Source organism: Sphaerodactylus townsendi, linkage group LG09 (genome assembly GCF_021028975.2).
Source record: "Sphaerodactylus townsendi isolate TG3544 linkage group LG09, MPM_Stown_v2.3, whole genome shotgun sequence".
Lineage (NCBI taxonomy): Eukaryota > Metazoa > Chordata > Lepidosauria > Squamata > Sphaerodactylidae > Sphaerodactylus > Sphaerodactylus townsendi.
The window spans coordinates 58,160,512-58,185,336 of record NC_059433.1 but is presented as its reverse complement, the minus strand read 5'-3'; the positions used below and the strand labels follow the sequence as shown (position 1 = coordinate 58,185,336).

At 39.8% G+C, this 24,825-nt stretch overlaps 1 protein-coding gene across 1 annotated transcript in view; it reads right to left on the bottom strand.

The window, feature by feature from the left end:
* NKAIN3 (sodium/potassium transporting ATPase interacting 3) overlaps positions 1-24,825 on the bottom strand; it is a 243,862-nt gene that overhangs the window by 70,552 nt on the left and 148,485 nt on the right. Inside the window, exon 3 of the mRNA XM_048508266.1 lies at positions 16,768-16,848. Within this exon, the coding sequence (XP_048364223.1) occupies positions 16,768-16,848 (81 nt within the window). The remainder of the gene's footprint in view (positions 1-16,767; positions 16,849-24,825) is intronic.

The window sequence follows — 24,825 nt, the reverse complement described above, 5'->3', positions numbered from 1 at the left end:
ATCCAACTCATGGTGATTCTATCAATCAACATCCTATTGTTAATAGCTTTGCTCAGGTCTTGCAAACTGAAGGCTGTGGCTTCCTTTATAGAGTCATTCCATCTCATGCTGGTTCTTCCTCTTTTCCTATTGCCTTCAACTTTTCCTAGCATTATTATATTTTCCAGTGACTCTTTCTCCCCACCCCCATAATGTGACCTTAGTATGATGAAGCGACCTAAGTACCTTAGAAGTTCAAAAACTGTGGAAAAAGGCAGAACAAGCTAGACAAAATGGCCAGTAGATCAAGTGACTGAGCTTAGACTACCAGCTGTGACCATGTTATGCAACATGGTCTCATAAGTTGATAGGAAGGTAGCCAAAGAAAAAGAAGTTATTATTTCTGAAAAGTTCCAAAGGTAATTCAAACAAATATTTCCAGGGACACAAAAGAGAACATAGAATGCCCAGTTAGCTTCAGTTCTAGTTCAAAATCGCTTTACATGAACAGTTGGAAATGGCATATATAATTGCTGAAGTCAAACTCATAAAGTAATCAAGTTAATTGAATACACAACCAGTTTTAATTAAGACTGAGTGAAGAATATAGATTGGGATAGGGACATAATATCAGCTCATTTCCAATTATCCCTCCACTATCTCACTAATGTACAAAAAGGTCATGCTGGGTGCCTTTATCATGTTCTGTGTCAAACTTCTTCCATGTAAATTAATGAAAATGTTGCTACAGTGTAGTTGTGTGTGCGTGCACATGCTTTCCTATACCCATCAGCTGAATCTAGTAAATTATTTTCTAACTGATGTGGATTTGGTAACATACTGGGAAAGTCTCACAACTGCCATGGGAGCCATGAAGTTCTGAGCTGTAACTTGTCATAGTGCCTTAGTGAATTTGTTCAGGATCTGCAACTTGGAAAACCTCAACACTGACAGTTCTCTAAGGGAGTCAATTAAGAAGGAAAAGAAGAATTAGGATTTATACCCCCCTTTCCCTCCTGTAGTAGACTTAAAGGGTCCTACAAACACCTTTCCCTTCCCCCCCACAACAAACACCCCTATGAGGTGGGTGGGGCTGAGAGAGCTCTGTAGAGTTGTGACTAGCCCATGGTCACCCAGTTGGCATCTGTTAGAGTACACAGGCTTAGTTCCCCAGAAAAGCCTCCACAGCTTAAGTGGCAAAGTGGGGAATCAAATCCGGTTCTCCAGATTAGAGTGCATCTGCTCTTAACCGTTACACCACTGCTGCTCCTTTAAGACGGCAGGACATGGAATTCCAATTTTTCTTACCTGGTCTCTGAACAGAGGATATCTACAACCTCCTAAAAAATAATTTGTTATTTTTGTACAGCTCTAGTTCTTCAATTATTAATTACTCCCTCCCCCCCTTGCATGCCACCCCTCCCCCCCTTGCATGCCACCCCTCCCTCCGCTAGGGTGGGTGGGCCATGTCCAGATGTCAGGCCCCCTCCCCTCCCTTGCATGCCACCCCTCCCTCCCTCCCCTCCCTTGCATGCCACCCCTCCCTCCCCTCCTCTCACAGAAGTTCTTCTGCAACACCAAATGGCCGGGATGTGGCAGGGGCGCAGTGCCCCGGGGGCAGTTACCCCTTGCTATGGCTCTGGGGTCTGGACTCAAATTTTGTTCACTAATTGTGAAGAATCAAAGCTTCTTAAGCATAAATGAGTAATTAAAAGTAATAGTTACCTTGATTTTAAGATATATTTTGACAATTCTCATGTATAAATATTGCATAAAACCATTATGGAAATACATGGATTGATCTAGACCAAATTTTCCAGTATTGGGGAAGATATTTCCATTCATTTCTTAATACCACTGATTCTCATCTATGACAGGCCCCTGTCCTAGAAAAGCACCTTTTCAGGGAAATCAGTGGGCTGCAGCAGGAGGAGGACTGACATTGCAAAATTCTTTCAGATTTGGAAGCAGCTTCCGGAGAAGGTGGAATTTGGGAAGGGGACAATACATAGTGGGAATATGATGCCATAGAGTATATTGTCCAAAGATGCCATTTCCTCCAAGGGAACCAATCACTGTAGTCTGGAGATCAGTTGAAATTCCTGAAGAATTTCAGTACTCACCAGGAGGTTGAGATGAAGGAAAGTTCTTTTCTGCTGATAGAAATGTCTACGACTGGTGGAAAATTTAGTCTGGATCCAACCCACTGAGCAACATGAATGTCAAATTAAAATAAGCATCCGGACAAATCAGCCAGACAAAGAGTAGTGCACACTATTTCAGCAATGTGAAAAGGATACTGCTAAGAATGATAGCATCTGTCTGACCTTGGCAGCACAATGGATTTATGCTACCAATCAACTAACATGATATGAAATTAATCAAAGATTACGGGTTAGATCCCAAAGGAACATGATCAGAAGGAACATAACTAACAGTTATGTTCTGCAGACATTTATTTAAATACTACCAACAGAGGGTTATGGTCAGTTGGTTATACAGCAGTATTCATATTTACACTCATGAAAAACGGTGCGAAGCATATTCAGGTCTGAAGGTGCAATAACCAAACAAATTAGAAATCAGGATTCAAAGCCAAAGGAAGAATCCAAAAAGCCATACTAAACGGGAAAGCTCATGTCCTTTTTCTTCCTCTTCCTTGTAATATCCACTGTAGAGAACATGTGATGTGACAGTTCCATACTATGTGTTTCCCTGCTCCAAAATTCAGGAAAGTGAAACAGTGATAGCTCTGTGTCTTTTGTAAAGATTTTCCCTCTTATGCTTGCCTACAAGTCTAAATTTTCATCCCTAGTCAAAATGTCCAGCAACCCTCTGTCTGTCTGTCTGATGGGAAAAGTTTTTTAGTTCTTCCTCAGGAGAAGAACTACCACAGAAGACCAAACATTTAATACACAGGCGATTCAAATTCTGTTAAAAAAGGAAACATTGCCTTGAAAGCGCTCAAGCACTATTTATTCATGCACTTTCCAAAAGACAACAGTAGGATCCCTTAAAGTGGTCGATGTTAGAAGATTATGCTAATTTTGGAGATTTATTTTATTCTTCCTTTGCTCTTTGGAATCTTCAGGAACAATTCAGACTTCCAAGAGAGAACTTTTAAAAAGACATGGCAGTTTTTTATCATGCAAATATGAATGCAAAATGTGAATAAGAATTAAACCACAGGTTACACAAAAAAGAAAAGAAAAACATATCAAAGTTGCTCTGAAAAGCCTACTACTCTCAGGGGAAATTAAACTTGCAAATATATTCTCTTTTCTTCTTAAACAGGCTTTTTTTTTTTTAGAAGGTGCTGGTGGGAAGCAAAAAAAGGTATTCAAATGCAGATTCAGTTCAGAAATATATGTCCTATTGGAGACTATATGTACATCTGCTTTTAATGAAGCTCAAAGGCTCAATTAAGACACTGCAGGGAAACAACGAAAGAGCTCCTTTAAGAGAAGCTTCTCCTGAGGAAGAACTAAATGAAGATGGTCCATTTGGAAAGTAAGACAAAATGCTGTCCTGTGTGTCTCTTGCAGCAAAACATCAGACTCTATTGTAAAGCATCCTTGTGTGACTGAAGACAGGGAAAGCAACTGCTAAACATGGGACACTCAGTTGTCTCTAATTATTTTTAAAATATACCAAACATTTTTTCTATCTTTTTGATGACACATCTCTCTCCTTCTTAATGCAGTAGTGGAGCACAGCAATGAAAAGGCTGATTGATGATCAACACAAAAATAACCAATCATTTCGGATACTAACATGTTAGGTATTTCTCCCCACACTCAGTTAGAACCAGAAGCCTTTTGCTCAGAAAATGGTGCATAGATAGCAGAGAGGACATCATATGTATATCTTATAACAAGTTGTGACCCTCCCCACACACATAGACTCTAAACAGATTTGCCTGCAAACCTGATTTCAAAAAATAAACAATGCATTTACCTGTTTAATTGGTGGCTGTCACAACTACAGGGATCCACTTTGGACCCACTTGCCATGCCAGAGGACACCGTAAAGCACTCTAAGTCTGGTTACCATGGCAGTTGATGCTGGGAGCAGGCCTTGTGCTCAGCTGCAGTAGCAGCAGATGCCAGGAGAGGTTTTAGGCCCAACCACTATGGCAGTGCTCTCTGGGACATAGTGCAGCTTACTGCTCTGTACCTGTTGAACTTTGTGTGTATGTATGTGTGCATATATACATTTCTCAAAATAAGGATGTTGTCTATTTTTACTATAGCTACAGATTATGCTCTGTATTTGTGGTTAATGCTTGCAATCTGCTTGCTCACTGAGCCAATTTTGTTCTCATCATCAATAAAATCAAATTATGAGGTAGTCTAGTTTCTATGGGGAACAGTCACACTCTTTCCTCTAGAGCTTGTCTTGTCACTCCATGTGATCTCTTCCACACAAAAACCAAGTAGAGCAATAAATTAATCAATAAGTAAGGATAGACTTATACCCTATTACTATACCATCTCCTTTGGAGTAACTGTTACTATAGGAAAAGAGTGAGAATTTTAGGTGCAAAAACTCTCGTTCTCTTAATTTTCAGTTTCCAATGGGCCAATCTAACAGTTTATAAATTCGGAATTCCATTAGATTCAACAAATTCCCTCACCGTAGTTAGATCAAGAACCTAAACAATCAGCTATCTCCAGGAATATAATCAAGGCTATATAGTGCAGTTGCAACTTCTTGATTCAGCCAGGAGTATAGTTAAGTCTTTTTTTCCTTCTTCCAATTCCAAATTAGATTGATAATGGTGCTTGTGGCTGCGAAGGCCTACTTTCCAATTTTATTAATAATTAACTTTATCACCAGCTGCCACTTCCCATTTCTTGACAAACAAGTCTGTAAAATGTCATTCTTTATCAGCTCCAGATGACAAATGTTCCCTACAGCCAAAGAAGGAGTCTCCCATTTTTCAAAATTGTAATGGTGTATTTTAAAAAAAGCTCACTGTAACACACCATACAAACGGTACTTGGCCCGTTTAAGTGCTTTCGGTATTCTTTATTCACAGGGACACACGAAGTGACAATTAAAAATCTTTTTTCAAAAATAAAATAAAACTTGCTCGGAAAACAAAATTTACAGCTGTAGATATATTAGCATATAATTCTATTTCCTGATGAGGATATTGTCCTCACTTTTGGAAACAATTTAGAATCTGGTTAATAACTATACACATCACAATTAGACTTAAATCCATAGTAAAAACAATTACTAGTGATCATTTGCTATGATGTTTTCAAATAAAATAATTCTCATTATTGTTTTAAGCTCCTTCAAAATATACTGAATTAGATATCGATCCAGATCTCAAGGCAAACTTGCTTACTTTGAGGATACTTACCTAAGTTTCCTTAGTACAATTAATGAGTTACAAATACAGGTTTCTCTGCTAATAATGTTGAAACCACAGCATCCTGCTATTCCATTATAAAAATATAAATTGAATCCACTAGTGTGATGTATAGCTGATGAGGTGTTGCTGAAAGTATGATCCCATCAATAATTCCATGACTGCTTAACCACCATTCATGGAAGAATCATCCCTCATCAAAACTGGGCTCAAAGTGCAGAATATTCTCATAAAGAGATGTGGAAAAAAAACTCACTAAAACTACAAAATAAAAGCATAAAAGGAAGTATTTGCCACATTTAGGTGGCTTCCTTTGTAAAAATATTTCGTGGCTCACGTCTGCATAGCCACACAGGTGCAGATGGTCGTATCGTGGCATTGTGAGACATCGGCAAGGCTATGGGGGTTCATTTGTGCGTGCCTGCATAGCTATGCATCGGTGGGAAGTAAATTTTTAAAAATAGACCTGCCTGTGTGCAAAGGTATGACAGCAACCCGAGTTGTTTCCATGGGCTCCGATCACTGCCTGCATGGATGAATGCGAACATGAAAACAGGAAAAAGGTTTACTTTTTCCGACTCTACACTTGCTGTGCAGAGTGGGCCTTTCATTGGTACCCCTATGGCATGCCATGCTATTGAATGTGTTGATGCGGTTTTACCAAAGTTCTGCTCTCCTCAGGTGTGCAGTAAACTCTTCTCACACTCAGTAGATCTCTGTACCTCTTAGGAAGACAAAGCCTCCCCTTTTTAGAGAGCCAAAAAGGAAAATATGTCCTCTTCCTTTCAAGTAAATATGGTACATTATGGAGATATGTCAAAAAATGTTCTAGGCTAAATTCAGGGTATGCTGATGGTATTGTCTAAAATCCTTCTCTGCTGTCTTTCTTCCAAAGGAAGACAGATGTAAACACTTTGTCATAAGCTAATGCAGCTGAAATGCCACCTCATACTAAGATGGTTATAAGGACATGTTCTTACACAATAATTATCAGGAAGAATTACTTTACTAGGCAAAATAGTCCTTTCTAGAAAATAAGGTTTCAAATGTCATCAAATAGTACAGTTCATTTCTAAGCCAATAAAATGAACACTTAGATGTTCAGGATTATTGCCACTTGAATATATCCTTTTTAAGACTGACCATAAGTATCTAATATCCCAACACTATGGAATAGTGGGAAGACGACAGCTCAGCTGAGAGATGTACAATTTCTTCTTAGCCTCTGCTATAATAGAATGTGCTATTACACTTCTATATGTCAAATTATTTCCTTTTTGGTGAACAGATAGAAATTTTCATAAGTAAACTTTACTTCTGTTTATTATGTCCATGTGATGAGGCTTATGGTTCTCAAAAAGGAGCAATGAAGTTAAATATGCCATGTTTATTCCTCTAGCTACCGAACACCAATCCAAAATAATTTCCCTGAAAGAGGCCCAGCCTTTAGGATATGAAATACTTCAAGAGAAAGAGAATTCCAAAATTGAGATGTAAACAGAAATATGATTATATCTACCATTGGCAATTTGTATCTAATAGAAAGGGAAATACTTTGCAATATTTATTAGACCAAAATGCCAATTTCAGCCATAATGTCAAGTGACTTATAACATTTTGTAACCTTTTTACCACAGGTGGCAAAGGGGAATTAGTCAATCACATAAGAAATGTTCAGTCCTTTAAAATTTAAATTGCTAAAATGTGTTGCTGCTCCATGCGAAATATAATTATAGTTTTATTCCTTGTTATTTTAACATTTCAATATATAAATATCTGAGCAAACCCAGGCCCAGCTTCGGCAGGTACTGTGGTCTATCAACAAGATACCATCTAATGTTCCCCACTAAACATGTTGCTTCTTGAAGTCACACATACACACCTGTCCTAAAGGGATGGATGCAGTATGACACTTTTACATTCCTTTATTTATTATTTACTTCCAAAATGTATATCCTGTCTTTTTGCTCCCACAAGTGTCAGGAAAAAAACTAAATACACATAATACAGATCACATTTTAAAACTAAAAAAAAGCTAAAATACATTCAAAGACATAAAAATAACAATTAAAACACTAGGCAAGAAGAATGAATTACCGAAGAACGGCCAAATGAATAAAAAATGTCTTCACCCACTGGTGGAACATGGCAACAGGTGAATCTCCCTAGAGAGAGAGAGTTCCTGTCCAGGTTCAGCTGGGCATCTGAGGTAAGAAACTACAGAAACTATACTTATAGGGATCAAAGCACTAGTATCCAGGGGTCCACGTGTAAGCAAATCCAAAGAGCACAATCCAGATCACAATCCAGAAGGTCAAACACACTGAGGTCTAGAACAAGACAAGGCCCAGTGGCAGGCACCCAATAATTTTGGACAGGTTGTTTTCACACTGGTTTACCCTTTCCTGGATGCTTTCATCAGGAAAACTATACTGAATCATTAAAGAACAGGTAGAACTCATCAATTTGCTGAATCATCCAGGGCAGGTGCAACTCATCAATGGCTAAGCAGCCTATGTGGCTCTCAGCCCTAAATCTGTGGTGACTCCAGTTCAACAGTAGAGATTAACTAGTACTGAGCTGCAAGTGACATGCTATGGTGCTCGTCTTGATTCTATCTGCAGGCTCTTCTTCTCTGGCAGTCTAAGGGCTATAGTGAGACCCAGGGTGAGGCCAGTGACTGTTGTTTTTGCTTTGGGTCCCAGACTCAGAACTGAAAGGGCGGTGTACTGGTTTTGGTCTGAGACTCTCCCTCTGCCCCTGACAAAGTGTCCTCCTTGTACAGCAAATCTTCCAGCAGCATAGGAGGGCTTCTGTCTTCTCATCTGAGAAGGTGGCAGGCAGATCCACAATAGTTCCAGAGTTTTGGTGCCATGACTGAGAAGGCCCTCTCCTAGGTTGCTATCCAGCTAATCTCAAAAGGCAGGAGCAACTGAAGCAAGGTTTGCAAAGATGATTGTAGTGGTTGTTTCAATTCATAAGAGAGTAGGCAGCCCTTTGAGACCCATTAGAATAGGCACAGCTAAACGAAAATATGTCCTGTTTTCATACAGTGGTCTTGAGACTGAGAGATTGTCCCATAGGCCTCCACAGTAACAAAGGGTCCTCTGGAGTGATTACCTTTCTTGGTGAGAATAAACAGACTAAGAATATCTGACCATTTGCTGAACCTTGACAGATGCTTGACCCTGTTGATCCTACATTTATGTTGCCGTTTTTTACTAATGAGTTCATGTTGTAGACAAAAATAGAAATTTATCATCATCACACTTGTCAAACATATGAGTTCAAAGAATGTATATTACAAAGATCCTAATGAACACTGAAAAATAGAAAATTTATTTATTTATTTATTTATTTATTTATTATATTTGTAAACCGCCCCGTCCCCTAAGGGCTCTGTTGGCAAATTCATAGAAAGCTTTCTCTTCTTGCTTCCTGTAACAATGGAGGTTCCATTTAACCATTAAGAAAGCTGAAACTATGGTAATTCAATTTTATTTTATTTAAACCTTGATATGCCATTCCATGAGCTGTATGTATCACAATTAGTTCATGCCTTCTGAAAGTACTGAGTTGCTGATGTGTTGTGTGATGCTGTGGTTTTCAACCTTTCCTATCTTATGTCTCTCTAGCACAGCAATTCCCAACCAGGGTTCCGTGGTACTCTGGGGTGCCGTGAGCATGTCCCAGGGGTACCGCAGAAACACTACTGGGCCCCCCTCATTTTTGTGGTGTCTCCCACTGGTGCCAGCAAGGACATGGAGCTGGCCCAGGAGGCAGGGCCTGCCGTGAGGTCAGCAGCCCCCCCTCCCCAGTGCTTCCCTTCACCCTGGCAGGGGAAGGTGGGGGGGGTGGCAAGCAGGGGCACTGGGAGGGGAAGGTGGGGAATGGCAGGGGTACTTTGAGATATGAAGAGTGAGGTCAAGGGTACCGTGATGTCGAAAAGGTTGGGAAACACTGCTCTAGCAACTTTATTAAAGAATCTGGGATTCACTGTGATAGAAACAGAAGGACCACTTTTTCCAAAAAGGCATTTTATTATTATATTTATCTTTTGAAATAAGTTTTAAGAACAGTCACATTAGTATTGTCAGGTTCAAATTTTATTGCTATGGCTTCAATACACAAACAAAAATAATCCCACTGTTCTGAACACTGTAATAATATTGTCTGTCCAGGTATATCATATGAACTACTAATTGCAAAACCTAAATTTGCACATTCCATTCTATTTTGCACTTGAAAGAAATTTTGAGCACATCATGTCCAGTAGCCTTGGGCCTATGTAAGTTCCAAAATGGCAGCAGAGAAGCTGAGATAGCCTTGTTGCACTACTTTGACCAGTAATTTAATTTATTACAATTGAGTCAGCTTTCCTATTGGCAATGGTGAATCAAGCCAGCTTACAGATGCTAGCGTAAATCACACTAAACAAACATATTAAGTCATTATTAAATACTACAAAATCAAAAATGGTCATTTCCACCATATGCAGTCAACTGTGCCAATAACGATTGCCCTGAAAAGCCTTCTTAAATGAGAAGGCTTCAGAAGTGTGCCAGAGTCTTCCTAATGTCTTCAGGGGCTGTTCCAAAGAATAAATGCTACACCCAAGAAAGAACTTTACTGATGGGGTATTCAGGGAAATGTCCTAGAAGATCTAAGTTGGTGCAAAAGTTCTCAATAAAAATATTCTCATTAAAAGAAAAAAATTATAGGAGAAGAGGAATGCACCAAAGATAGAGCAAAACAAAAAAAATGGTGCTGTGGAAAAAGAATTGTTTTATTCCGTTATTTTGACCTTATACATTTTGCCTATACTTCTCCAAGGGAATTGTATAATTGTAGGTGAAGCACATAAGATCAGTATAATGGAATAAAACAGTTCTTTTTCACTGCACCATTTTTTTTGTTCTTTTGGTCATTAAAAGGCAACACCTGAGGCTCCTAAATGCCAACAGAGAAGAATGACCTTCCTACCTCTTCTGGAAGGCTATTCTATAGAATGGGCCAACATGTAGAAACCCTATGAATGGACTGAGATGGGTCTCACAAGTTTACTTGATGCCACATGCCAGTAAGAGACAAGTTCTGTTTGTACTGAGAAACTTACAAGCAGGCTTGTTGAGGACATGGATCCTCAAGGACAGTCAATGGTGGTCTTTGGTCTAAGAACACTTTTCTAGAAGTATGTGCTACTGAATAGAGCAGCAGAAGATTATGATAATTTGGATTTCTTTTAAATTCTTTAAAGTGGTTAGGATAATTTTTGGATTCTCTAACAAAACATGTTAAAGAATTGGGCAATTTTGCATCCTATGTGGAAATATAAATGATGGTGATTGATAAAGTCTTTCATATAACAGTGTAATGTAGGTTATGTCACCATGGCCAACTATGTCAGATAATTTAAAATACAGATGTGCTGCATATCTGCAGAACTTCTATGAAGGTCATGGTAAACTGAATTTTTTTTTCAAAAGCTTAGGCCGTTTCTGCACGGCCCAAATACGACGGCCTGGGGGCGGTAAAAACGCCGCCCCCAGGCCGCCGTTCGCACAGGCGCCGCTGCTGCAACGCAGCAGCGGCGACCTGAATGCGCTTCCTCGCGAGGGCTGCCTCAGGTCGCCTTCAAACAACAACCCCAAAGGGTTGTTGTTGAGGATTCCCGCGGGCGTGGGTGCTAACCGGGCCAAGAAGACGCAGCTCTTTATCTGTTGGTATTGCCACGGGCGTCGTTCACCATTGACTGCCCTCCGACTCCAGGGTCGGAGGGCAGCGCATGGCGACGCCGCAGGCACGGTGACCTAACGCGTAAGTGGGAGGAACAGGCGCCCGGCAGGAGTCAGCTTCGCCTTCTGCTCAGCCTGCTCGCGACGCCCGCAGTATCGTTTCACCGCTTAAACTCACGGGGCGCATGCACCGGGAGGTCGTGCATAACCGCCTAAAGAAACTCCAGTGTGAAGGGACAGGAGGGCTGTCCCTGCTTGCTTATAAGGGAAAACCCAGCCATTCAGCAATTTAATCTCTATGGGAGTGTTAACTCCAGCATCTATACCCATTTCAGAGACGGAGGAATGGAATGCTGGAGAAAAGCACAACAGCAGTTAGATCAGGTCTGCCTCAGGGAGTTTTGGGTCTGCCTCAGCAAAAGAGCAGAGAGTTTGCAGAGTAGCTCAGCCTGGTAGTGTGGCAGAATGGCTTAGTTTATCTCTGGTACAGAACGCAGCACCTGGGACAGAATGCAGTACCTGTCTCCAGTGATAAGCAGACTCTTGGAAAAGGGCAAGCTGCTGTGGATAGAATCATGTGTATGTAAAAGTGTCTAACCTAGTAAAAGTCTATTTGTATCAGAAAGAGTTAAAAGAGAATTCAAACCACTCTCTGAAGCTATAACTTGCTTTAATTTATTTGCCTCAGCCAAGTTTCTCCTGTGACTATCTGGGGACCTGTGCTGCTGACCTGTTTTTTAAACAAACAAACAAACAAACAAATAAATATTATTGTTATTTGCATCCACCTCCTGCCTCTGTGGTTTCCATGTTCATCTTGCTTACCACAAAACTTACCTCATGCAGAGAACCTAAAGCCTTTACACCTGCTATCCTAAGAACAGTTTGTATCTGAGTGGGAGGTTTACAGTTCTAAACAAACCTAGTCCCCCAAAATCATTAGAGCCTGAATAGGTTCCCACAATTCTGAGAAAGGGCCATCACTGGAGAAAGCATTTCAAATAAAAGCTAAGAAGCACAGAAGTTATACTACTATACTATTCTGACCTTCGCCATCCAATTCATCATCTAATACTGTATTTTGCACTTTAGATAAGAAGGTTCTCAAAAGTGCCTGACTGATTCCTCTACTAATGAATGGTGACAGATACTGGATATTCAGTCATGTCAATTGAAGTGGTCACAACAACAACAGATAGATATTGCTGAAAATTGCTTTGAAAAGAAAACACACACTTAACCAAAGACAAGGCAACTAAGACTATGTTCTACAGAATTTGATGTTTATATCTGTCCCTTCTTTGCAAACATAAATTAGATCTGTGCAAGTATATCGTTTTAAAATTGCTATTTTACTGTATAGGCAAATGCCCTTCCCGACAAAGTATTTTCCTATAACTTTTACATGAACATGCTGTTTCTCAGTGTGTTTGTAAGATTGCTCTAACCATGTATTGGCAGCTTGCAGGTCTATTTTTAGTGTTTAGAAGTATAACCAAAATTACTCAAAAATAGCAAATATAAATAAACCTGTTTATATTTACACTTCAAATTTATATTAATGTTCCTGCAAATACACACTTCGACATTAAAAACCACAGAAATAATACTGGCTTGAGTCTGCACCTGACATTTACTGAACTCAGAACACAGCACATGATGTTGATTTCAGCTGAGAAGACACTTACGGAGGGAGACAGGCTCATTGGTCCTTGACCATAGATGAATTTATAAGTTACATTAGCACTTTGAAATGAGACCATAAGCTAATTGGTATTTAATGCAATTGATACAAAACTGAATGCATATTGAAATGTACAGTGAATGGAAGAGAAGTTCAGGTGACTAACCTATCTATAAACCTAAGAAATAAGGGTGCATATTGAAGGAAGATAGTATGGGGTTTAGGGATTGCAAGGTTTTGATGAATATGCAAAGAAACATGACAAAAGAACTAGTTAAGTGAAAAGAATTCTACTGAAAAGATGAATTCAAGAAAACATGAAGAGAAAGAAACTATGTCTCTATGGCCCCTTCCGCACACGCAAAATAATGCATTTTCAAACCACTTTCACAACTGTTTGCAAGTGGATTTTGACATTCCGCACAGCTTCAAAGAGCATTGAAAGCAGTTTCAAAGTGCATTATTCTGCATGTGCGGAATGAGCATATGTTTGGCTGCTGAGGAAGTTATCATTCCTGAGGAAGCTATCATTCCTGAAGCAAAAAAAGTTCAACTGCAGCTGTAGTGCTGCTGATGACATCAATTAAGAAGGAACACTGGGATACAGGGAAACACCACTGGAAATAGGGGGTGGAAAGTATCAAATAGTACAGTCATTATTTCTCCATTGCCCTTTTCTATCAATCCATTCCTATTAAATAGGCACAATATACTCCTACTTTTTGAAATCATTACTGAAATCTTAATGTAAGTGAAAAAGAAAATATCTGAGGAAGTTTAGAAGTTGTTTCTAACTATCTAAAAACAAAATTCCAAAGTATTATCTGCAGAAAGTCATCAGGAGACAAAATCACTATATATTGCTTTGGTGCCAGATGCCTGAAACATTTACGATCAAACATCTGACATATATTCACAACAGTGGTGGCATTTAAGAAATATATTACTGTGCTTATGAGATGCAAAATGTCAGCACTGCAGCATACACCGCCACATCACATGAATGCCAAAAAAAGATCATGTAAAATTTCCTTGAAAATGCAATTCTGCATGCAATCAATGCTTCAATACCAGTCGCAACAGGCTGGGATCTTAACAAGCAAAAAGAGTTCAATCAGTTTCTTTTAAAATCCTCAACTAAACTTTATATCCTCACTCCAACTCTAGATCTCAGTTAACAGCTTTTCAGAATGACAGTTTAAATCAAGAAAATGTCACACATTGTATAGTAACAGCCTTAATCTTTCCTGTAAATTGCTGCCTGTGGTTTTCACAAACATAGGAAATTGCTGGCAATTGACAATGTGTTGCACTGCAAGGATAACTTGACTTTTGCACATTTAAACAAAACAGTCTTAAATAATTCATGCATATCATTCAACACTTAGGCAATTTTCAGAACCATCGATTTCAGAAACCAAGAGTCTGCCTTTTATACTAAGATTAACATTTCTCCTTTCCTTTTGTATTTTACTGTCATCTCCACAAGGTTAAGATTAATATCACAGCTGTTAAATAAAAATGTCTAAACACTGCACAGTTCCCTCATCATGCTTAAGAGGTCAATTTTTACAACAAACCTAGCAATTACAAGAAGCACCTTAAGCTGACTTTTGTTTCAAATGAAATAGGTGACCTGAGCAAATATAATACAATGGGCAAGAGATACCTCCTTTTCAAGAATACAAAGATCCAAATAATTCCCTTACACAGTGCTTCAAATACTGAAGGAAAGGACTCATATAAGCTGTGAATCAGAACATTAGAAGTCACGGGTAGGCATTTTATTTTATTTTAAGTTACCTAACCCAGGTGAGACTGAGGCCCTTTCCGCACGGGCCATTTACAGCACCCTAGGGACGGCAAAAACACTGTCCCTAGGAAGCTGTTCACATGGGGGCGCAGCTGCATCGCAGCTGCGCCGCCCTCGATCCCCCCAGCGGCACGAAGTCGCCATTTTCCCACCTCGCTTCCTGAGTGAGGTTTTTAGAAAACAGCGGCTTCCAGCCGCTGCCATGCGAACCGCAGTGGCTGGAAGGTGCCATCCCCCCCTTTCCCGATCGATGTACCTTCTCTGTGGCCTTCCGGCGCGTCGCCCGGGCCTGGGGACACGCCCCTCCTGCCCTGTGACACCAGAGCAGTCGCGCAGGGCAGGGAGGCGTGTCCCCTGGGCTGGGCGACACGCTGGAAGGTCGCAGGGAAGATACGTTGATCGGGCAATGGCGCAGTGCTGCGCCGTCTTCCCTGCCTTTACCAGGACCGTTCATGCGAACGGTCCTGGGGGGGGGGTGTCTGCATCATATGCGCCGACGCACCCCCCAGCGTGGCCGTGCAGAAGCGGCCTGAGACTAGTTTCTTCACATCAGGATATCCCAGCCTTTGACCAAACAAAGTTTATTTATGTAATAAAATATTCATATCCTACTTTTCCTTTTGATTCAAGTTCAAGGCCTCCTCCAATCTAAGGAGACTTCCTACAAACCAAATGGCTCATTCATCGAAGGAAGAGCCATGTAAGTTGAATGAAATATAGTTGATGGGTGATGGGATCTACCCCAGTATTCATGACTGCCTGAACATGCTGTTTCAGCAGTATGAACTAAACTATGTACAGACTATGTACAAACACAACACATATTTGTCAATTCTGGTCTTCGTTTTCAGTTGACAAGCAGATCAAACACAACAGGGTGGGCAAAACAGCAAAAAGCTATTGTCTAAAAGTCCTCAGGGGAGTTATACTAGGAAATCATGGTTGTATCATGAAACCTTAATAAAATGATAAATAAAAAGCACTGTTTAACTACTTGCCCTTTGACATTAGCCCACCGACAGGTTGATTCATTCAAATACCTCTGAGATTATAGTCTTCATGAGCAAATAGTAGGGTTTACTTTGAAAACTAAAAATGGGGGAAGGAGGCTAGAAAACTAGAAAATAATTTTTTACATGGAGGTAAGTTAAGGCAAAGCAGCACTCCGTATTTTGCAATGCACTAATCTAGGTCTGGAGGCCACCCACCTTAGAAACTGAGTTCAAATATATCAGTGGTAAGAGTCAAGGAAATGCTTCATATCCCAAAGCAGCTATCCACATTTCCTTCTGGGAAACTAATTTTTGCTACTTTAACTGAACATGCTTTGAGACAAGCTGGTGGTTTCCTCTGCTCTCTAGCTAAAGAACTAACAGCTGGCTCTACCTACCTACCTACCTACCTACCCACCCACCCACCCACCCATCCATCCATGGCATTTTCCGCATGGTCCAAATGACAGTGAATTCTCCCAGTTTGTGCAAGATTTTCGCACAGTGACTTCAAGCATGATTTCAAGTGTCCTGGCTATCTCTTGCTGACTCAACAAGATAGAAAACACAGGTGTATGGATGCTACTGTGTACTATTTTCACCCCCATCTTCTTTTCTTTAGGCCAAAGTCAGGTGCAGATGCTATTAGAAAAAAAGTAATTTCAATTACTGTTGTACCCTTCCCTGCCCCCCAAAGCTTCTTTGATTATTTTAACGCTCAAATGTAACAGAAACAGTGTCATTTCAGAGAAAAGTGAAAGTATGTAAAGTTTTCCCTATCATTAACAATAAGTGAGAGGCAAATGGAAAAGATCTGGTAGGCAAGTGTCACCCCAACTGCATTTGGACTCAAGAAGCCATCAAATGCTAACAAATCCTTTCATGCTGAACCAAATGCCATTAACTGATTAATCGAAGAACCACACATTCACCTGAAGCACAGGTACAGCTGTAGGAATCATTTGAACTCCCTCGATTATCCACTGTGTCCCATATATGGTCACAACCTGCACCAACAAAATCAGCATATAAGGCATCCCATAAATAAATGGGTATACCGCTAAATCATCAGTTAAACCAAACTGCAACTCTAATGATATGTTATCAAATAATTAGTTCTTCCAAAATGTCATTATCACAGCATCACTGTTTTCCCAAATTAGAAATTAATATGAACCTACCTTAGAAAGCCCGCCTACTTCCAAATAGAAGCAGATAATGAAAACATTCCATGTGACCCACAGAGCAGTCCATACTGAGTACTAGGGTGAAAAGAAGAGAAATTGTGATGATGAAAAAAATGTACATGATGTAAATCAATAATATAAAAAGATCAATAAGTGCAGCTCTTCTGTGAACCATCAAGCAGACAGTAGCCAGAAAGATTTCTCTTGGCTGAAAGCCTTTAGAACTGTAGCCAATTGCAAATCCAATACTCTCTGTTGCTTTAACTACATTCCAGGAAAAGTTAGATTTATTATTTATGGCTTGGTATTATCCTACTGACATTAGTAAATTCCAAAGCATTGACCCAATTACAGATTTTCTGTTTTCCCTTTTTCTTCTCATGATATATCTTCATGTACAAATGTAAAGAAACAATCACAGAATAACCTTATTAAACTGAAGAGCCTGAAAGAAGTCCAAAGATGTTTTGAGCTAAATAAACAACTTCAACCGTTTGTATATGTCAACAAGAGACAGAGTGAAAGACTTGGTAATTGTACAGAAGGAAGAAATTCAGATACCCAAAGCATAAGCATTTTTCTTTCTGAAAATGTAGTATACTAAATAAACACAACATATACGTGTTTGCATGTGAACACATATAATAGAATCAACATAATCAATCCATGCTCTGATTAAGCTGTCAGATGCTACAGACAATACTAGGTGACGCAGTACTGGGAAAGGAAGATTGAATTCAGATATATGGATTTACATAGACTAAAGCTACAATAAAGCGCTGTATAGAAATTATTCATATTTAATGCTGTTTCACATGGAATGTCCAAAGACAAATGATAGGTTGTAGACATTATAGATACAGTATAGTCCACGAAGCTCAAGCACTACCAATTAATTATTATGACACAGGAAACCTGAGCCTTATCAATTCATTATCCAGTGGTTCCAAAGTATTCAAATGTGATGCAAGGAAGAATGCCTATATTGATATGAAGGCTACATGGATATGGATGCTGTAACAAATATGGATATTGAGCTGCACATTTACATGTTTGTAGTTTTAACAGCACGAAGCTGGCTAAAGCCATACCAGACAAATGATGCCTGCTTCCACAGACTGTTGTTGTGAATGAAAAAGGTTTGAAGAAAAGAAAGGGGAGTGGAAAGGCCACTGACAAATCTTTTCTCTCATGTGTTGGTTCATTCAAAACTGCCACCGAAGCTGCCTTCCCATCCACTGGGGAAAGATGTGGGTTCCTGAATACTAGTTATATACAGAGGAAAGAAATACAGGATATATGCGAATGTAGCAATTGCTTCAATAAGAGAACAACAGCTTTGGGAGAAGGTGCTTTGCTGCAAATTAGATTGACAATTAGAAGTGGAAAAAGAGAACGGGGGACCATTAATGATAATAGAGAGGCATACACATTGAAGGTTAAGTGATCAAGAATGGATGTTCCGCCGCATTATTTAAGCATCTAACAAATATTTATCTTAAGTATAGGTTAACTAATGGGTTTGTTAACTAATAGTTAGAAATAATGAGTTAGAGCAATCAATTAAAAACATTTTGATCAACCTGCCAATGGCAGACACAATGTTAGAAAATAAGTTCTCAGTTGGCCGTTTCCACACTCACCTTTTGTTGCGCGGTACTTGTGGCAAATAATCTGGGGGCCTGCTGCATTCTCCACTACCCCAGCGGCGACAACGCAGCGACCTCAATTCTGCCGCTCCCCTTCCTCCTTTGCATGTGTCTTTTTTGTTGCTGGATGGCCAAGCACCTTTTGGAAAACCCCACGCGGGGGAGTGGGGAAGCCCGGAGGTGACTCCGGGTTCAAGTTTCCCGCTGTTGCTGCTGACGTAGAGCCATCCGTCCAATTAGGCAACGGCAGGGTATGTGCGCAGCTTGGGTTTTATTTTTATTTTTAGTGCTAGAAATCCACATCTCCACGTCGTTTTGAGTGCTCAAATAGTGGATTGGAGTGCTCAAAACGGTGGATTCCTTGGCAAAACGTGGAGACGTGGATTCGTCCTTTAGAACATTAAAAAAAGTCCTGCCCCAGAGCAGCACAGCAGCCAATTAGGACAGCCCCTGAGCAGATCGTGGGGAGTCCTGCGTAGAGGCTGCACGGCTGCAGCATTCATTTGAACAAAGGGGCGGAAGCTGCGGTGGGGGCCATGAGCCCACGCTCAAAAGGTCCCGCAGCAAAGGAAACCGCAGCATATCGTCTACCATTTTGTAAGTGGGAAAACGGCCAATTGAATGTCATTCAAATTCTAAAATTAACACCGAATAAAACACCATATACAATTCTAAAATTAACAGTATATAAAATAGCATACAAAGACATGAAATTTGTGATAATGAAGTTTAGGCTTTGGCAATGAGGTTCACAGGATCCAGTGATACCAGTGGGCTCAGATTGGAATACCTCTGCATAGGATTGCATTGTAAGAAGAAAAGCCAAGGAGAACGCTGAATGAGCTGTAGCTGTGATGGCAGAGTGCTGCCTCAGTGTTCCCCATCTGTCACATTCAGTGACCAAGCACTTTTTATTGCATCTTTGTAAGTGATCAGTAAGACTAATCCTGACCTGAATAGCTCCAGGCTAGGCTGATCTCATAAGTGGGGTCAGCTCTGGCTAGCATTTTAATGGGAGATCTCCAAGGAACACCAGCGTCATAATAATGCAGGGACAGGCAATGACAAACCACATCTGAACTAGGCATAAGCACTGATAAAAAGTATTGATAAATTTTGGATTCTTTTTTTTTTAACCTGGAAATTTTCAGTAAAGCCAAATAAAGCCAAAATCCATTGGCTTTATTTGGCAATATTCAGGTTAAAAAGACAACTGCCCCCACTAGCCCTGAAGGTCTTGGAAAGCACGGGTAGGAGACAGGCAGATCCTCCATTTGGTACCGAGTATGTACTTGGGAAATGATGGAGAGGGAGAAGACTTAAAAAGCTGAAAAAGCTTGATGTTACATCTGGTTTTTTAAAATTGGTAAAGAACCCTCCCCCCCCCCAAATGCAATATGTCTTTTTTGGGTTTTTCTATGATTTGGGTGTGTCGAATCACCAAGCCTACAGTCTGCACATCCCTTGTCTTGAAAACCTTACAGGGTCACCATGAGTCAACTGTGACTTTACTGCAAATAATAATAATGCTAGTATTAAAAAAAACTTACTGTAGTTACAGATGGTAGTACAAGTATGTGATATAATTTCTACTCTTCCCCCCTTTTCCTGGAGTGATTCACACTGACATGTTCTTTCAACAACTCAAGAATACATTTGTTGTCTTTTCCTTAGAACAGTTTATGCGAAGTGATTCAGTGAGCAAGAAAAGAGGAGTACCAATAGAGCAACTATTTACAGCTAAGGAGAGTTGCAGCTTTGCTGTACTGTAGATGAATTACAGTATCATGCACTCAAGGTTACAGAAATGACAAACTGTCTTTCCTAGAGAGAGAGAGAGATTTTATTTGGAATGGCTCACTAAACTCAGAATATCAAACTCTCGCAGTGGTGTTAGGTTCTCTCTCAGGATTTTCCCCTCTCACAAGTCACTAATATGTTATTTCTCTAAAGTAACCTTAGATGACACCAAATTATTATCAAGACACCAAATTTATTTAGGGAGGTAAAGAGCTCTAAAAGGATCTCTGAGAAAATCTGCATGCAAATGAGATTCAATATGAGCAAGTGTAAAATGATGCATATTGGGGCAAATAATCCCAACTTCACATATGCATTGACAGCATCTGAACTTGCAGCAACAGCCCAAGGAAGACATCTGCAAATGCTTAGGGTGCTAGTGGATAGCTCAATGAAAATGGTGACCCAGTGTGTGGCTGTGAAAATGGCAAATTCCATTTTGGCCATAATTAGAACAGGAATAGAGAACAAAACTGCAGCTATTATACATATAAAAATCTATGGTGAGATCGCAGTTACAATATTTCTGGTCACTGCAATTGAAATGAGCTATTGTACAGTTTGAAAAGGTGTAGAAAAGAGCACCCATAACAACCAGAGGCTAGAGCAACTACCTTATGAATACTTATGAATACTTAAAATACTTAGGGCTGTTAAGCCTAAAAAAAGGGCAAGTAAGAGGAAGGTGATAGAAATATGAAAATAAGGGGGATGGAGGTTTATAAAATCATGCATGCAATGGAGTGAGTAGTCAGGGAGAAACATTTTCCCCTCTCCCATAATACTAGAACCAGGGTTATCCACTGAAGCTGAAGAGTGGGAAATTCAAGAGAGAAAAAAGGAAGTATTTCTTCACACAGCTTAGAGTTAATTTGTGGAACTTGCTAGCCAACATGGAGGGGTTTAAAAGGGACACAGACAAATTCATGGAGGACTGGGCTATTAATGCTACGAATCATGATGGATACCTATTCCCTCCAATGGTAGCATGCCTCCTTAAATAAGTTGCTGGGGAACAGAGACAGGATGATGCTACTGCCGACTTTATATACATGGACTTCCTAGAGGGAGAGGTCAATAACGTGAACAGAATGCTGTACTAGATAGGCCTTTGATCCAATAGGGCTGTTTATTTTATTACATTTATATGCTGCCCTTCCTCTTGTATCTCTTGTTCTTACGTTCTTAGCCCAACCTGTCTACCACAGAATAGCTAATCTAAATCTGCCTATCTATATGAGTCCTAACCATCTAGCACTGTTGATATATGAGCTAGATATGAGGAACAGCAATTTTGCCATTATTGTCCATTTTTCCACTCTGTTTTCCCCTTGCCTCTTCTTTCTCTCTGACAAATCCCTAGCCTTCCACTGGGAATCAGAGATTGGGTGTGATGCCTGGAAAATTGCACTCAAAGCCCTGTCCATCACAGTATTTTAAATTCAGTCATAGCAGTCACAGAGGGTGATAAAAGCAACAGTAATATCACTTGCAAGCAAGCAAATAATAGTGCAGGAAAGTACCCGTTTGTCTACCTTCTGTGGGAAGGAGAGCAGAACAAATAAAGCCTGCCGTTCATGGTTTAGACATCCATTCCTTCCTTCCTTCCCTTCTCTTATCAAACATGAATGTCCCCTGAACTGTTCCAATGTCTTTTGCACTTTATCTGGTCCTTACAGATGGTTAAAATTTGGTCCAGGACATTACTTGGGTTTGGATTGAAAACCAGGAAATCGTGCCTGTTACTTAAGCATGAGATTGCAAAGAGTAGAAGAACAGGGTCAGTGGGTAGAATTTTGAGAAGCAACAAATTTAGGTAAGAAATATATCTAGCTACAATGTCTTCATATTACCTTGATGTTTAGCAAAGAATGCTGGTGACATCCTCCTATAACATTTAAGTAAATGCTTTTCCCACTCATCTCTGACCCAGTCCCACTCAAAATCTGAGTGACAAGGGAAATTACACATCAAGCACTATGACAGAAATGAAAGTAGCCAGCCCTAAATTTACCAAAATCACTTTCACAGAAAAATCTCAGTCTTATCAAATATTTTACAGTATTCTTGAAGTCTGTGTAAAAATGCCTTCCTTGCTGCTCTTCCCTGTCTAGCCTGACTTATATTCATGTAACCTGGTTTCACTCCTTGTGGATATTGCAAGAGTGTTGGGACCCGCTCGGAGGACTCCCACCGAAAAGCATTGGGACCCCGGTAAAAGTATTTACTTAAGCTATTACTTAAGCTATCTACAGGTGATAGAGATCTGATAACTCTGGCATCTTGAGGTGCACAGACCTAAATAGAATTATAAATTGCTAACGAAAACTGCCAGCATTTGAAAGTTTTCAGTATATTAAGTTACTTGTAACATCTTGCCATTTTGTGAAAGTGTCTAAACTGAAATAGCAACATCACTCTGTAAGTAATTGCCAGATATTGAAACTTAGTTGTTTTTTTCAATTACTAATATTGAAACTTACATGTTTTCTCAATTCCTGATCAGACAAATTGATTGCCTTTTGGGGAGAAAATGTTTCTCAGTGCATTAGAAAGCATAGTATCATCCCAACAGATTCGTGTACATGTTCAGAAACTGCAATTGGTCAGAATTTCCCACAATGTATCAGTAACACTATATCTAATTTCAACATGGCTAAATCTATGGATGCTTAAATCTATAAATCAGTCAGGGAAACAAAACAGGTATTTCTGCAAAACTGGAAAACATTCCAGCTTAGCAAAAAAAAAATCTGAAATCACTGGTTGTGAGGATAAAATGAAGGACAGGAGAATTATGTAAACTGTGTTGGGTCTCTCCTGTAAAGAAACTTGGGGTATAAGTGAAATAAATAAATAATAAATATAGTTGAAGATGGGGCAGTGGATAAAATGTAAGTTGATGAGAACAAGAAAAGGAGGAAGCAAATTATGAGGGTATGGGACTGCCAGGAGGAGAGAAAGAGGAAATAATATGGAGAAGGGGATACAGGGAGAAAATGAAGTTCTCCCATTAGTCATAAATTACTGTGCACTGGAACAGTTACAGTGCAATCCATGGGGGGTTGTGGAGGTGGGATGAAGGCATTTCAACATGAATGGCCCATATGCTGGTGCAAGGGGGCAAATACGGTAGTCAGAGGGGCACTAACACTCATGATGGGGCATTGTACAGCTCCATGGAACGTGAATACAGATTTTGCAGCCCTTGCTGCAGGAAGTCACGCTGGCAGGGGTGGGGGTGTTTCTAAGAGTGAAACTGACTTTAGTCAGCTTCCAAGGGCCTTTCAGCCTGGTAACTGGGCTTTTCAGCCTGAGCTGGCATAGACTTATGCCAACTGAAGGTGTGGTACATGGGACTGCATCAGGGGTTTCATGGCAGCTCTGGATTTCTGCAGTTCTTCATGCTTTCCACACCACCTAAAACCCCAGGTGTGCTACACCAGCACCATCACTGGCTGCCACAGAACTCTCCCTTTACCCAGTGAATTGCACTGCCTGTCACAGAGCCAGCCAGAATGGTTGTGATCCTGGACTTTGTTCTTAGTGGGGTTCAAGACCGAGTGAGAGAAATACATGTTGTTGCACCACTTCGGAGCGGTGATCATATTCTATTTTCAGCATTCTTGTCAATATAAGATTATTCCTAAACTTCAGATCAGTAACATTTGATATTATATCTCTTTAATAATTCAATCTTATTCTGAAACCAAATTAATTATTCTGCAGAGCTCTGAACATGAACAAATATTAGATCTACTAAATTACAAGGATAATTCAGAATTAGTACAAATTACTTCTGAAACAATAAGATACACGAGAAATTGAAATAGAAAGTCTTCCCTCTCGTATTTAACCCTGTGGAGAAATTGTCTTTTTTGCTTTAATTTTCTCCCAACTTGTTTGAAGCTGTTTTAGATAAAGGTTATACCCCAGCTGTAGATTATTTCCTTAAAGGTTAGGACTTTAATAACTACTTTCAAGTATTTGCACCTGATAGCAACAATGACTTTGCACCAAACTGATTTTTTAAATTAGTGTTAGAGTGTGATTGGTCTTTTAATGCCACCTGACCAGTAGTTTCTGTATAACTGTCCTTTAATATTCAAAGGAACATCTTTCTTTCTCATTCCTCTCTCTACATGTCTGAGCTTAACTTTTTTTCCAGCCTGCTATCTTAGACAGTTCGAAGCTGTTAGACTTTGCCAGCCAGTTCTTATCAGCAATATTTTTTTTCTCTCACTTTGCTTACTGTTTGCTTTGAAAGCTACGCTACCAATGTTGTATGTCGTTATTTTAATCTTTAGCTATTTTTTCTGTTATTTTGTTTATTGAGCAGGTGCTGTACTCAATAAACCTTAAAAATATTTTATTCAAAAAATTTTGCCTTTCAGTTTTGTGTGCTCACCAAAATACTGACCCATGTTTGAGAGGTGGCTAGTCAGCACTTTCTCTACAGACCCATTCTCTCTTATTGATTTACTTTTATAAGAATGGGTAGTAGGTGATATGAAAACAAGGTATCTAAATCTCTGGACAGCATTGGGGCTGATTGTTATATTCACCAGCTGAGATCCTAAAGCACTCAATGTACAATCTCAAT